The sequence below is a fragment of the Botryllus schlosseri genome, chromosome 4 (assembly GCF_051294905.1).
Source record: "Botryllus schlosseri isolate E-star chromosome 4, Bs_hap1, whole genome shotgun sequence".
Classification (NCBI taxonomy): domain Eukaryota; kingdom Metazoa; phylum Chordata; class Ascidiacea; order Stolidobranchia; family Styelidae; genus Botryllus; species Botryllus schlosseri.
Window position 1 is genome coordinate 23,879,685 of NC_137239.1, and position 14,834 is coordinate 23,894,518.

At 39.4% G+C, this 14,834-nt stretch overlaps 1 protein-coding gene across 1 annotated transcript; it reads left to right on the forward strand.

Annotated features, from left to right (window-relative positions):
- The first annotated feature begins 4,278 nt into the window (after positions 1-4,278).
- On the forward strand, positions 4,279-9,813 carry LOC145438326 (uncharacterized). The gene is made up of 6 exons (XM_080315725.1): positions 4,279-4,515; positions 4,618-4,734; positions 5,610-5,795; positions 7,138-7,218; positions 7,274-7,327; positions 9,453-9,813. Exons 1-6 carry the CDS (start codon positions 4,335-4,337, stop codon positions 9,497-9,499), a joined length of 666 nt encoding a protein of 221 aa, XP_080171851.1. The 5' UTR covers positions 4,279-4,334; the 3' UTR covers positions 9,500-9,813.
- Positions 9,814-14,834: the final 5,021 nt, after the last annotated feature.

Below are 14,834 nucleotides of genomic sequence, written 5' to 3' on the forward strand. Positions count from 1 at the left end.
AAAAAATATTATTATCTGTGTGACGTAATAATCAAATGCACAAAGAACCATGCGGGAATGTTGGTCATAGAATGCTACTCTATAAAATACGGGAATGTGCCCTTTTAGAATTTCATAGTGTGGCAGTCTTGGTTAGAGCCTGGACGAATATCTTTCTTTTGATTTGGAATATCGGAGACGTTCACTCTAATCTCAAATTGCTGCTATATATCCACGACTGTGCAGTTGTGCATAGAGTTGGGCAACAAGAAACTTTTAAGCTTTTCCGAATTAGATTAGAATTATAAGTAGAATATACGGTTTTTCCAAATTGGATTAGAATTAGAATTAATGAATTCATAAATAAATACATTAAAAATCAAGTTCATTTTAAATCAGCGTTTATTCTCCTAAGGATGAGAATTGTAAATGTCTGTATACCAGGCTTAGCTCGTTTCACACTACATATAGTTCTTTAGAAACCTTTCGAAGAAAACCAGAAATTAAAGCACAGAGCACAGAAACATTTCCAAAATTAGATTAAAATTAGATAATCCGCATGTCGCTCGATTATTAATAAACAACTATAAATATCTAGTTCTCCAAGCCTACATTGTACCAGTCAGTGTTGGGATGACTCGAGTCATGACTTGACTCGAGTCAGACTCGAGTCATCTTTTTCGTATGACTTGACTTGACTCGAGTCACTTTGCTAAAATGACTTGACTTGACTTGACTCGGCGTATCAGAAAAGCGGATTGACTCGTGACTCGAAGCAAAATTCACGAGTCAATTTCAAGTCATCAAGCAATCGATGTCGATAAAATCACTCTATCTTGCGTATGGTCGGATTGTTCGCGAAACGCTGGTGTAACCCGTCAAAGCGACCAATCATTCAATGATCGTGCGTTTTACTGAAACTCCATTGTTCTCTCACAAATAAATTGACCACAAATGAAGTGATCAAAGCATACAGCTTACGCTGTCGTAAACTAGTATAGTAGAGTAATTCAATAGCAAAATGTATAATTCTGTTCTCTGTTCTTATACCTTAGCTAAACCTCTTGTTTCGTTGAAATTGAATTCGAATATAGTTAATATAGTCATCAACCATTGGCGCAGACTCGCATGTATCATATCAATTTGTAAATTGGTAATGCATTGCATCTTATTACTTCGTTTCTATAGTCTCTATTTTGGCTGGTAACTAAATTGAGGCTATGTAATTACTTCCGTGGTTCAGCATTTCTATGTATATGTGAGCGATATAGCGCCTTCTTGCTTGTATATTTAACTCTATATTCGTTCAACAGTTCAGAATCAATGACCACGCAATCTGTATTTCAGACAGCTAGCAAAATGCAATGACGTAATCATGCCTCATACTTCGAAAAGGCAACCTGACTTGAATTGTGACTTGACTCGTGACTTGACTTGACTTGACTCGACTTGACTCGAGTCACCTCCAAAAATCGAGTGACTTGACTTGACTCGAGTCACCTTCGAAAATCGATTGACTTGACTTGACTCGAGTCAAAATCTGTGATGACTCGAAATGACTCGTGACTCGAAGGTAGTGACTTGATCCCAACACTGGTACCAGTATGTATTAACAGTCGAATTAGCTATACGCTGCGTTGCCGTGTTGCGATGTGCGGCATGTTGCTTTAGAACAGAGATGAGCATGGATTAGGATTAGGTTTTGAAAAAACAGGATTTGTGAAATTTTGCCGGATTTGGATTGGATTTGGATTAGACATTTTTTTCAGAACGGAATAGGATTTGGATTGGATTAACCTATTTTCTGGGAGATTGAAATGTCGTGTGGCGAATGGCGACAAACTTTGTTCAGATCAGTTTTTAATGTACTTATGGTTACTAAGTTATCTTGAATCCAGTGAATCGTTGGTTGTGAAAGAAAATTTTCGAATCCCTCCATTGCATAAATTAGTATTTTTTCTGAATTTCCAGTTGGAATCGGATTAGGATTGGACATGGACTTGAAAATGAAAAAGTTATGGATTAGGATTTGGATTTGGATTTGAAGGTTCGGATTTGGATTGGATTAGGACATAGAAATTTCAAATCCGCTCATCTCTGCTTTAGAAGCGGGGCTGGAGTGGATCGGTTTGAAGTGCGTGTTACAGTATCCTCTTTCAGCTCCTGTGATATGGCTGATAGGGCGTGTAATATACATGATTTGTTGCAGGTCATATTCCATGGTGGGTATATATTGTAAATAGAATGGCTTATTGCGAGATTTACAGTGGCACCTTTCTTTTGACATCTAAATGAAGGAACCAATACAATTAATTCTACTTGAAAAATTGGAGTCATGCGCAAAATTATACACGTTCTATGGAGCTGTCTGATAATATAATAATCTATAGCAGGGTGGGCGAACTGCGGCTCGCGAGCCGCATACGGCTCTACTGTCAGTCTTTAATTGCGGCTCTTCAATGAATGCACATGCGTTTCGCCATTTTGCTCGAGGGGTTTAACCCTGATCATAAATTTGATGCATTTTATCCCGTATTAGCAATACGCATATTGTTTTCGTTATGTTTCTTTTCTTGTGGTTTACGCAAGACCCGTAAAATTGGGGAAAGGCGGCACTACAGGGTTAGAAATATGATAGGGTTACCATACGTCCTGCTTTAGGAGGATTTGTCCTCCTTTTTGAGGTTTTTTAAATGCCCTCCGAGGACGCTTGAATGTCCTCCTTTTTGGCAATTCGTCCTTCTCTACAGCTTTTACAGTTAGAATAATAGACAGGTTCGACTGAAAATCGGCATAAATGACGCTAAATAGCTAACATACGGATGTTCGAGCGGGGAATTTGGGAGTCGAGCGAAAGTGACGTCCTTTTTTTTATTCAATGCCACCAAGTTTAAGAAAAAATGGGTAAATTGGGAGTTCAACGAAAGTGATGATATATATATGATAGTATATATATATGTGTGATATTCTTTTTCGCCTGCACCAGACGCTTTAACCACAGGGATGCGATTCGACCGTAAGGTCGCCTAGTCCGCACCCCCTTTTTTTCTCCTCCATGCTATTCGTCGATGCTGAGCGCCCAGCAGGATAGCTTACCAGTTTTCAAGTCTTTGGTCTGACCCGGCCAGGAATCGAACTAGCAACCTACCAGTCGAGAAGCCGGACGCATCGTCACCATTACACTTCATCGCTCGATAAACTTTTTTTAGTCAACTCCACAAATTTTACAGCAAAAATAGCGAAATCGGCAGTTTTCAGTCTTGATCAACTAACTTTTCTGATTTGGTAAAAGTGTTCTCATTTCCCGATTCCAAATATGGTATCTTCTGCTGCGGGCCACTGCAAAAACTACAACAAATCATCACTGCTCAAAAGATATTGTGTCCTAAAAACAATAAAGATATGCGTGAACTAGAAATCGCCCACTTTATGTATCAGTTTCATTGCCACTGCTTCGAAAATTTCAATGACTTCGAAAATCAAAAGCACGTGTAAGTACAATACCCTCACGTCCTCATTACCGCCATCATCATGTTATTAAAATATTTATCTAATCAATACACCGCGAGATTTCGATATAATGATAAAGATAGGAAGGTGTCGAAACGACATGGAGTAGTCTTTTAACCTGACACTCACCTTGGCCTACAGCTATGCCTACAGCATGTAAATAAAAGTCATGCACACCGGATAAAAGAAAGGATAATATAAAAGTAAGCGGCAAAATGAATACTGGGTTTGTCGGTAGGCGAGGTCGATATGCCAGATCGTGGTCAGGTAATCTCAGAGGAATGACTAGTATTGATTCAGTAGAAATTGCTTGTATTTCGATTTGGATGTGGACTGGACATGCTCGACAACTGTCGGATAGCCGGCGAAATGTTAATTGTTCCACACTACCGGTCCGGCATACTTGTCCATGTCCAGTTGTCCACTTGTCCAGCAATCATTTATGGTAGAAAGGAAATATCATCGCTTACCGGACCTAAATTGTGTCTGATATTAAAATACTACTCTAAGTCGCTTTGACCACCTCCTATCTTTTCTTTATATCGCAATCTTGTGGTGTTTTGATGTTGATTACAATGATGGTGACCGTTTCGCATCACTGCTCAACCCGATCCAATATCCGATGACAATATCAAGGTACTTTCCCAAATGGGGAAGTTGACTGACAGCATACAGCATAACTTTAGCTATGCCATAAGTAAGAACTAAGAACTTTGAACAGTTGAACTACGTTGGAGACAGCATTAATCCTGATATACTCAATATATTGACAGCCTTTATATTCCAGCTTGGTTATAACAATATTCTTGCCGTTTTTACAGAAATTGTTAGTCGTTGCATACTATATGGAAGGAGCCTTAGCGGAAAGATTTTATTATTATGTTGGTATTGTTCCAATGAGAAGTTGGTCCAAGTTCGTTCGCATGCTCGGTTTAGCCGAGAGTGACATTGATGACGTTTATTATGAAAATAGCGATCCTAGTGAACAGAAATATCAGATGCTTTCCCGTTGGAAAAGTTACTATGGTGAGTTTTTCGATGCTACTGTCAACAGTCATGTCATGTTAGATGTTCGTCAAAGCTTTGTTGTGTTTGTGACTCTGAAGCTGACACCTTTCTGCCTTCCAGGTTATAACAGAGACCTAGCTGACATCTCCGATTGCTTGAAATTAGCTTTTGAAGAGCTGGAAAGTGACTGTCATCCAGAGCTATTGAATAGAAAGTTAACACCTTACCTAAATCAAAGTAAGTACCGCACTACAATAGGCTCTGAGCTATATCAGTAATGGACGAAGCATTCTCATGTGTATTCTTTCGCTCTTTGTTTTTTTTGCTACGCTTATGTAATAGATATATTTTGAGTAGGAGCTCTCCACTGTCATGAAGTATCTCACTGCAAGATAAATTTTCATAGAGAATCCGATATATATTAGTTGATGATAGACAGTGTACCTGTACAGTGTACACTGATAGGGATTGATGCATGTCACGCTAAAATTGCTAACTATTGCACATGGTCACGCCATTACCCCTACTGGAATCTCAGTACGTTTTGCCTAATATAACAGGTGAGCAGCGATGATTCTCCAAGTTAAAGTAATTAAATTAAACTAAGTAATTGAAAAAGTTCTTTTGGATTCTCCACTAGTTGCTGACAATTACCCCTGACGAGTTTCAGCCAAAAATATTCGGGATCATTTCAATATGAATATACCATTCAATTGTATATTGAAGTTCTGTACCTCCAAGAAGCTGTTCTGAAGTAATTTAATAAAAAATAAATAAAAAATGAAGGATTGTGTGAGCACAGGAATCAATTCCATACAGGGCCATTACCAGCCTATAAGCTGAACTACCGACTAACAAAATCTCACAAGCTCACCAAACACTGTATTGTCACTATTCTATGTGTAGTATATATGATATCCATTTTGACTAGTAGGCGATAACGATCATGATAATGCTGGATATGTCCATTGACAAATTTTGAGCGATGAAATGGAGGCTGTCATCTATAGAATTCTGGCCAATGTGCGTTGGTCGATTTCACGTGCGATACGGCAATCCAAAGAAAAAATCTTTTTTTGCTCACTGTGTAGATATTTTGTTATCTTTCACAGATAGACAAATCGCCCGAGTGTTTTATAAAGTTATGGGAAGCATGAATTCGAATGAACTGAAACAATTTGCAATGACTAAGCTCAAGGTTACAGACAATCAAGCCGAGCCTATTGGGAGAAACCATGCGAGAGATTTTGACGAGCAGATATATCAGATGTTCCTTGTCTGGATGAGAAGACATACTAGTAAGCTTGTATGATTTTTGGTACTGCAATGTAGAGGTATCGATGCATTCGTGTACTGTACACTGTACATATGGGTACAGAACAGACATGCAGTGATTGCTTTATCAGCGTAATCGATTACGATTACACGGAAAAATTATCCAGGATTATTGCAGGTTACATTTAGTTTGCTTCCTTCAGATTTAGCCTAATACATTCTCATTATAACTATAACCGACAGCGGTGTTGTGGTTTCGCTCTAGTCACCATTACGAACAAGTGGCTGACATTGACACCCAACTCCGAGAAGGCACAGAGTGCATACAGATTTCAGTGTTTTATGGGGAAAAAATTGACCAAAAACTAGTTATTCACAGAAGTGAAATGGCCAATGCGAAACCGTTATATACAGGTTACATAGATAATTTTATAGTTACACGAAAATATAATTCAAATATCTGTTGTCGCACTGCTACATGGCTTTTGACTCAAAAGATCCACGGCCACAAGAGAAACGCTTGTATCGCGATTTAATAATAATGAAGTAAATTTCAGCGTCATCGTTTACAGTTAAATCTGTCGTATTCCTCAAATCGCATACGCAGGGTTAATGCCAGTACGATTAAAACAAAGGTACGGTATAGAAATATGCCAACTTATATCATCCTTACAGCCACTGTTGTAGGGGTTCATAACTGTACAACTGGTCAATCATCGATTTATTGCTGATTCCATTATTTACGAATAGAGATGTAGCAAGAATAGGATGCTTATTATTCATAATAAAGTGTAATACACTATTGTGTATGGTAATAATAAGATATTCAAATGAAAAACAAGGGCATGGATTTTGAACTGATATTTTGGAATCATTTGATTGGTGCGGCCCGCGAGCGACCTGAAGGTTTGAATCCGGCCCGCAACACAAGTTGAGTTTGACACCCCTGGTCTACAAGGATGTAATCCACATATGGTATTACAGATATTGCAACTTGCAAGCCACCTTTACGAACAACGCAAAAGACTAGCTAGTTTATATTTATGGCACATATCAGCAAATTCCTGAGTTCGTAATTAATAATAATATATTTACGATATTGAAATAAGCATTTGGTGCGACTCCAACTCTCTATATCAATTATATCGATGACTCTCAACTCTGTACGGTGAAGGGGTAACTCTTACTCTGCTTCCAATGAGAACACGTTAATAACTACCTCGCAAACCCCAACCTCCCAACCCCTGCATGCGTGAAAATATTGCGAAGTTTGAGGGTTTTTCTTAATTTCTCACACCACAGTGTTGGGCTGGCTACAAGCAATGGTTTCATGCCATATTGTGACGTTATACTTCTTTTTGGTAGATATGTCACATTTTGACATGCGAGATGAGTTGGAGAGATTTGTAAATGATTATCTACACGGTAGACATGCAATGGAGCAAGGTACTAGTCAATTTAATACTGCAAAGATCACCTTTAATTACTGAAGACTTTTTAGGCCCTTCGAGAGCGGGATACGCCCCTTCTGCTGAAAGACCTGCTGATGATATGCGTGAGTATGGAATGTTTACATTCTTCATACTTGTTCTGCTGTTGATTGCATACCCCTTTGAATCACTGAAACGTGTGGAGGTTATCAAAGTAGTCAGCGTTGCCACTACATTAGATGTAGAACTAATGATATAAATTTGAACTCAATTACATGTAGAAGTAGCAATTTCCAAGACATGTCAAAACTATTTCAAGTAGACGTAGGAAGTGCGCGGAAAATTACTAATGAGTCTACATTAGGGTTGTTCAAAAATAACTTTTCTGCCCGGATTCCGGGGATTCACTGATTAAACTGTTAGGTTGCTTGAAAAAAGCCTGAACACCAAATTCGTCTCGATTCCAATCAGTAGAAGCCGCCGCAGAGCTAATTAAAATTTTTGAATTTATTAAAAAATAACTTACTGTCAACCCCATGAAATTGATAAGTTGTCTACAAAAACGAAACAAAAGAAATTTGACGCAATTCCAACCCGTAGAAGCGAAGTTATTTGAGTTTTTCATCAACGCTTCTGGGATTACCCACTATTACATGCTATCTTTGCAAATCCGAAACTTTCAACTGCAATAACTTCTCTTCTACTGGTTGGAAGTGAGTAAAAATTGTGATGCATCGTTCTTTTAGGCGACTTCACAATTTCGTGAGGTTGACTGTGAAATTGTAGAAAAAACATTTCATTTAAAAAAGAAAAAAAAAATTCAATTGACTCTGCCGCGGTTTGTACAGGTTGGAATTGTGCCAGATTTGGTGTGCAGCGTTTTTTCAGCCAACCTAACAATGCAATCAGGGAATCCCCAGAATCCGAAAAAAGGTTAATTTTGAACAACCCGCAACTCTACATATAGGCGCAATCCTAAAATGTATATTCCCTCACCGTAACTCGACAGTGATTTCGGGTGTTTCTCTCTACGATTTCACTTGTTAAATCGATGCTTATAAAACTACTTCCCACTTTCGGAGCCTGATGGTGGAGTGTCCGGCTTCTTGATCGGTAGGTCGTGGGTTCGATCTGTTCCCAGGTCAGACCAAAGGCCTGCTTCGTAACACTGGTATCCATGACTTCCCCGTTATAGCATGGAGGGGTGGTGCAAGACTTTTAGTCTATATCTGCACCTTCCTTGTCCAGCAGCATATGCACATCGTTCACTCATGGTATGCATATCCACACATCGTGTGTATGTATATCATGAGTCGGTGTATATCCCGCCAAAACACCCAGGACAAAAATATACTACGTCCTGTTCCAACTGCCTTAAAACTAAGTACTGTTAGGCCTAACAAACTGTTCGAGTAGTTAAGTGGCAATAGTCAAAAAATATACCGTAGGCCTAACCACCGAGTAAGTAGGTGTAAAGGTGTAAGTAAGCATAGTCTACTTGAGTAGAAGTGATTGGTAAATTATAGTAATTCGACGCTTACCACCTCTGGTAAAATCCAACATACAAAACAACAGTGATCTTTTGCGGCATATACATCGACTCGTGATACCAGGGTTGTAACCAAGTCACAAAACTCCGAGTCCAAGTCAGTGAGCAGAGAATCGAGTCCGAGTCATGGTATTATGACTCGACTCCGAGTCCAAGTCATTGTGTAGACTGCTCAGTTTCCAGTTGAAGTCTTGTTAAAATTACTCTCTATAACTCAGTTTGGTGATATCGAATGGTTCGCATTTATAATATACTAATTTTCTTCACTTTTTGCAGTTTCTGGTCGCATTTTCAAGTACCAGTAACAATAGACGAAATCCCAATAGTGTGGTTACTTTACTATTCTTCGAAATTACAATGAAATGTCGGCCTTGGCCGTCTGAGTCTCGAGTTATATGACTTGGTTCGAGTCATTCGTTTCCTCATGCCCCTCCAGGCCTCCATGCTATCGCGAAAATGCAGAGCCGGCGCCAGCAATATTCCATATAGAAACGATATGAATGCTGTAGGGCCGGATGAGCGCCAGGGCACGGTTAACTTAGTTTTACTGATCAGTATTGAACCCACGACCTACCGATCAAAGAAGCCAGATGTCCTGCCATTTCACCATCTCGTCGACTGTGAAAGCGGTTTCGCAGTTTCTACCATCGAAATCCTGTATTGTGATTTTGTGCATAAGGTGTGTGTTCTTCCTTTTCCAGGTGTGGGACGTTATGCAGCCCCCTCTGGAGACTTAGATGAATACTGAAGTGGAGAGCAAAACGAATCGGTGCGCAATATATCTGAAAGAGTCGCGCTTCTAAAGCGTATGGCGACAGGGCCTCAGACCGATGATCCTAATCATCCGTGTTGTTCCATGACTTGAAGACAAATTGTAAATTACAAGGGCTGTCCGATATTTGAGCATGTGACAATTTAGCATGCGATATTATAAACCCAAAATTAACCCTGAAACTGAAATTGTCCCTTATACGCTATACCCCAACGCTAACCTACCGGTAAATCTCACCCCAACTATGACTCGAAATTTAACCGGCATGCTGAAGTATCGCACGATCGTACGTCCGCGGACCATGACAAGTCAGCAGTAGGCCAGTAGCAAGATTTTTCTGGTAGCAAGATATTTACTCGATTGAATAAAAAACTTGAATTCGTCTGTATTTTTTAAACACAAAATTATCGTTGTTAATAACATGTTGACATACATCTGTTAGAACCGTACAGAGTTACAGAATCAATGTCACACGTAATACCTTTGACAGTGTACCGCAAACTGGCAGACATTCATTCATTGTTTCGTCAAACATAAAATTTGACTAGAGGTGACGATGTGATCTATAAATGCCTTGTCACTCGTCAGCTCCATTGCAGTGAAGTAATCAAGTGTTTTAATTTTAAAAAATATAACGGTAAACAGTCTGCTGCATAAAAGAAAATAATAAACACAAATATATAACAGAGACAGTAGCCGGGGTAACATACTAGTTAAAATCGATATGAAATCAATAAATAAAGGTATAATATATAAATCAACAGGTACTGACTCACATATCTTTTTGTTAGTACCGAAAATGTAATCCTGGTATTGGGTATTAAATTCATGCTGAGTCAGTTCTTCGATATTGTCGGGCACACTATCTCAAATGTTTAGGACCATATATTCAATAGACCAGCGGTTCTCAACCGGGGGTCCGCGAAGCCTCTGAATTTACAAGATCGTTTTTAACCAAATTTGTATTTTTTTAAATTAGGAAAATCACGAGGCAGTTTTTCTTCATTAGCAGTAGAACTCACATCAACAGAATGGCCATCAAAGATGAAATATCCTGCTGGGCAGACGCATTGTAGCTGCTAATTGCCAATATCGTACTGATACAAATATTTTGCTGTTTCGTTGGGGGTTGTGTAAAAAATAAATAGTTGCATCAGTCAGGTCAATCACTGTCACTTGGATATGTGTACAAAATCCAATTTCTCCTGTGATATACATAACCACTTTTCCATAATAACTTCACGATTCGCTGCTGGATAGAAATGAACAGGCTTAACGTTAAATGCTCAATAAAAAAATGTTCGGTGCCATAATTGGTGCGATCATGCCCAATTGTGTCGTCGGAAGCGTTACCCGTTATTATTACATTCGTCACCACCTTTCTTTGTCTAAATCTGTGGTTCTCAAACTGGGGGCGCACCCCCTTCGGGGCGCGTGAAAGAATCTAAAGGAAGGGACAAAGATGTGGTCAACTGAAAAATATTTTCGCGCTTCGCGCGATTTACCTGCAGTTCGTTGTTGTTGCTATGTGTTTAGCCCGAATTTCATATTGAAGAATTCTCTCATCAAAAAGCATAACCAACCATGCAATCAAACTATCCATTGGGTTTGCTAGCATTCTGGTTTCATTTTGTGTTACGACAATAAGGCGGCACGAAATTTTTTACTATTGTAAAGGGGGGGGGGGGTGGACGTGTCTAAAAAATGAGAACCACTGGCCTAAATGGATTTTCAGCATTCGTTCATTTCAAATTGAAGGTGCGGATTTTCAAGGCACGACCACGTATTTCAAGTAATGCAGTTGCAAAATTCTTGAAAATAACATCATTGTAGAAAGTGGGAAGACTTTTATTGTTTCAATGGGAATTCTGCAGCTGAATTCCTTATTTCTTGAAGTATGTGGTCATATCTTGAAAAGTCACGCCTTTGATATCACATGGACGAGGGGGAAAATCCATTTTCACAAAGGTGACAGCGAATGTAATATTTACGCCTGACGCTTACGGTGACACCTTTGGATGCGATCGCAACAGAGATGGCACCAACATTGGAAACATTTTTATGTAGCTGCTCATCCTTGAGATATTCTGGAATTGTGTTTATGTAGGCCTGTAGGGTTACCATATTTTGGAAATCCGAAAAGAGGACACTTTTTAAAAATTTTCAGACTTACAATACTGGAGTATAATCCTGAAAGAATGGTAAATATTTCCCGACTTTGTGGTGGGTTGACTAAAAAAAGTCATTTTTCTGGCTCAAGTCCCGATAAACCCATCGGTCCGTTACTTAGCCGCTGATTTCCTATATCTCAGACAAACACGTACATTTAACCAAAATTCTGAAAAAAGAGGACAAATTCTCGAAAAAGAGGACGTTTAGCCTAGGCGTCCTCCGAGGACACTTTCAAAAAAGTAAAAAAAGAGGACAAATCCTCTTAACAGAGGACGTTTGTTAACCCTAATTTAAGATTGGAGTCAGAAATAATTCCCAGATATTGGGTATGGGTTGATGGTGCAATAATGACGTCTGATGCACTTAGTGAAAAATTAGAGGTTGACCATCCGTCAACATTCCCACTTGTTCACTGTGGACCGCCCAATAGCAATATCAGATTCGAAAAGGAACTGGAATTTCAAATATCAGGCCAATGTTGGAATCTAACGATTTTGGTACGGTCTAAAAGTCGCTAACGGTGCTAATCGGCAGAAGTACTAGAGCAGTTTAGGAAAACGCCGCTGTTTGTTTGTCAACACCTTCATGAGAAGTTTTCCCAATAGCGAGAGGCATCTCCGCGGCCAACACACACACCATGGTTGGTTGTTTTAGTCCTACTAATGCATAATGTATAGCAGTGCTCCACAAACGTTGTGCACGGCGGGCCCAAGGGTACAGCGAAATATGCATGTGGTTCGTCAGTACTGCAGACTTGAAGGGTTTTCTGGATAATCTGTATCAGAAGTATAGCTAACCAAATATCTTATAGCTTAGGCTTTTAGCTGTCTCATTTACTTAACTTGAGAAAGTCCTGATTCCTGTGTTGTCGTACATAATTCTTCGTCGGATATATCAATACACTCATATACTCGAAGTAGATTGCAACAGGAAGTAATAATCGTTTGCCAGTACGGTGTGATAAATACACAAAGGTTGAGACTTACATGGGACTCCTGCAATACGGAAGGGTGCGTGAAAGACATGACACCCTAAAGTAGTGGTTTATAACTCGCCGAGGTGCCGATCTTTTAGCCAGTATAATCAGCCTTCGAAATAAGCCGTAATCATCCGCGCGCGAGGCAGATGAGCGATATATGCGGTTTTGGCAGCCAGATGGAAGTGATGACCTTGATGAACGAGTTCGCCACTACAACTTTCGGTTGTACAGAGCTAAAAACTTATAGTTTTCAACTTGTGTCGGGCGCAGCTGTCCGCATTCATGATGATCTTTCGTGTATAAAAGGGCGTAAATCTATGTCGAACTCGACTTTTTGAAACAGCACGTTATCCAGCCCGAACAACCAACAGTAGTAGTAGAACTCCTCAGTGGGACGGGTCGAAAGTGCACCTACTCGGGAATGTTAAAAAAATACTGTGCCACTGTGTTCAACTTTTATATCTATCCTACTGTGAGCACTAACATATTCTCCCGGCATGCCCTGATTATTTGACTAAAACAACGGTTCCCAAATTGGACTCTGGCTACAAATTGGGAGATTAGGGGCACTGAGAGCGAAAGGGGCGTTATGCACTATATAAATCCGTGTGGAAAATCCATTAATCATTACCCAAAATCGTCACCAACGCTCTCCATAGATGTTCAATCACTGCCTTACGATATTGATCTTTCTAACTAATCAATCATAACGATCAGAATTTTTAGCGAGCGTGGCTTAGCCTATTGTAGGCCTACACATACGTTTATAAACCCCTGTACGTGTACAGCTGTTGCGTAAAAATGGTTGGGAAACACTGGTCTGAAATGACTCGTGTGAAGATATGGCTTTACAAGCTCATCTGCGACCCGGTAAATGCTGCAATGTATATTCTGTAATTTAACTGCGTTTTACTTTGATTTATCACGTCGCATGCGTGTCGTAATAAATTCATGAAACAGCGCCTTTACTGTTTTCCATTATGTGCATGAAGGCCGGAGGGATTCTTCCTATCTAAAATCGTCGAATAGGACTGCGACAGTGCGACACCTTACCTACATGTACGAATCAATTCCATCTGGATTATTTTGAATGTAGTTTTGGGTTTAGGGTTGCATTTAAAACAAAAATCAATTTGAAACAAACAATGTTTAAAACAAGGCCTTTGTGTAAAACATGTTTTTCATTGTTTTTCTTTTAGGCAATGACGTCACGAATACAATTTAGACGTCATAGTGGATTGACATGGAAAATTGAAGATAAAGGGTAAATATAGCTCCACTGACGAAATATCTACGTACTCTATAGCTTTTGAACCGGCTATTTTGAGGATTCCAACCATCCCATATCGTATACATCGGCTATATCTGGTGGTAATTGTCAGTAGGCTCATACAACATGTTTCGGAAAGTCTTTACACAATTATGGCATGGTTTTACAGCTTAAAATAATATATTTTTTAAAGCCTTTGTTTAAAACACTGTTTAAGACATGTTTTAAACCAGTGGTTCTCAACCGCCGGTCCGAGACGATTTTTCCGCCGGTCCGCGAGGTATATTAAGATTTTATACCTTAATTTCAAGATGCAAGATGTTGAAGGCTTGCCCAATGGTAAAATAAATAAAACGTCAAATTTTAAACTGATGCAGAACATCGTGAGGTAAGATTAGTCCCGGAAACATGTTCGATTTGACATGCTGTCTCCGGTGAGCGACTCGCTAAGTAGGGGAGATGTGGTACCGATGGATCACTGGGACCGAAAATACTTGAAAAATTCTCCATGATAATTCCATGATTACACTCCGTGAATTTGTCTACAGTTACATGCTGACAAAATCTTTCCTCACATGCAAAAAAATTCGACCTGCGTGAGTTATGGGGTCTGTGACGAATGATTTACGTTTTAGGGGGTATAAAGTAAATTTGGATCGACATTTGCATTTTTCTATATCACCTTCCAGACTAATAAACCCGCCATAATTTTTGATGTGAAGTATAGGGCTTATATCAGGGTATATAATGGCACATGTTTTTTTAATCAATACCATCCTCGAGTGGACTATTTTCAAGTCAATTACAATATTTAGGGGGTGGGGGACCTATGGTACCATAGCCAAATCAAGCAAAATAGATGGGCCAGCTAATCACTTAACAACAGAAAC

Coding starts and splice junctions, on each gene's coding strand:
- LOC145438326 (XM_080315725.1), top strand. CDS start 4,335: ATGGAAGGAGCCTTAGCGGAAAGATTTTATTATTATGTTGGTATTGTT. Junction 7,219..7,273: donor TAGACATGCAATGGAGCAAG/GTACTAGTCAAT, acceptor AAGACTTTTTAG/GCCCTTCGAGAGCGGGATAC. Junction 7,328..9,452: donor AAGACCTGCTGATGATATGC/GTGAGTATGGAA, acceptor TTCCTTTTCCAG/GTGTGGGACGTTATGCAGCC.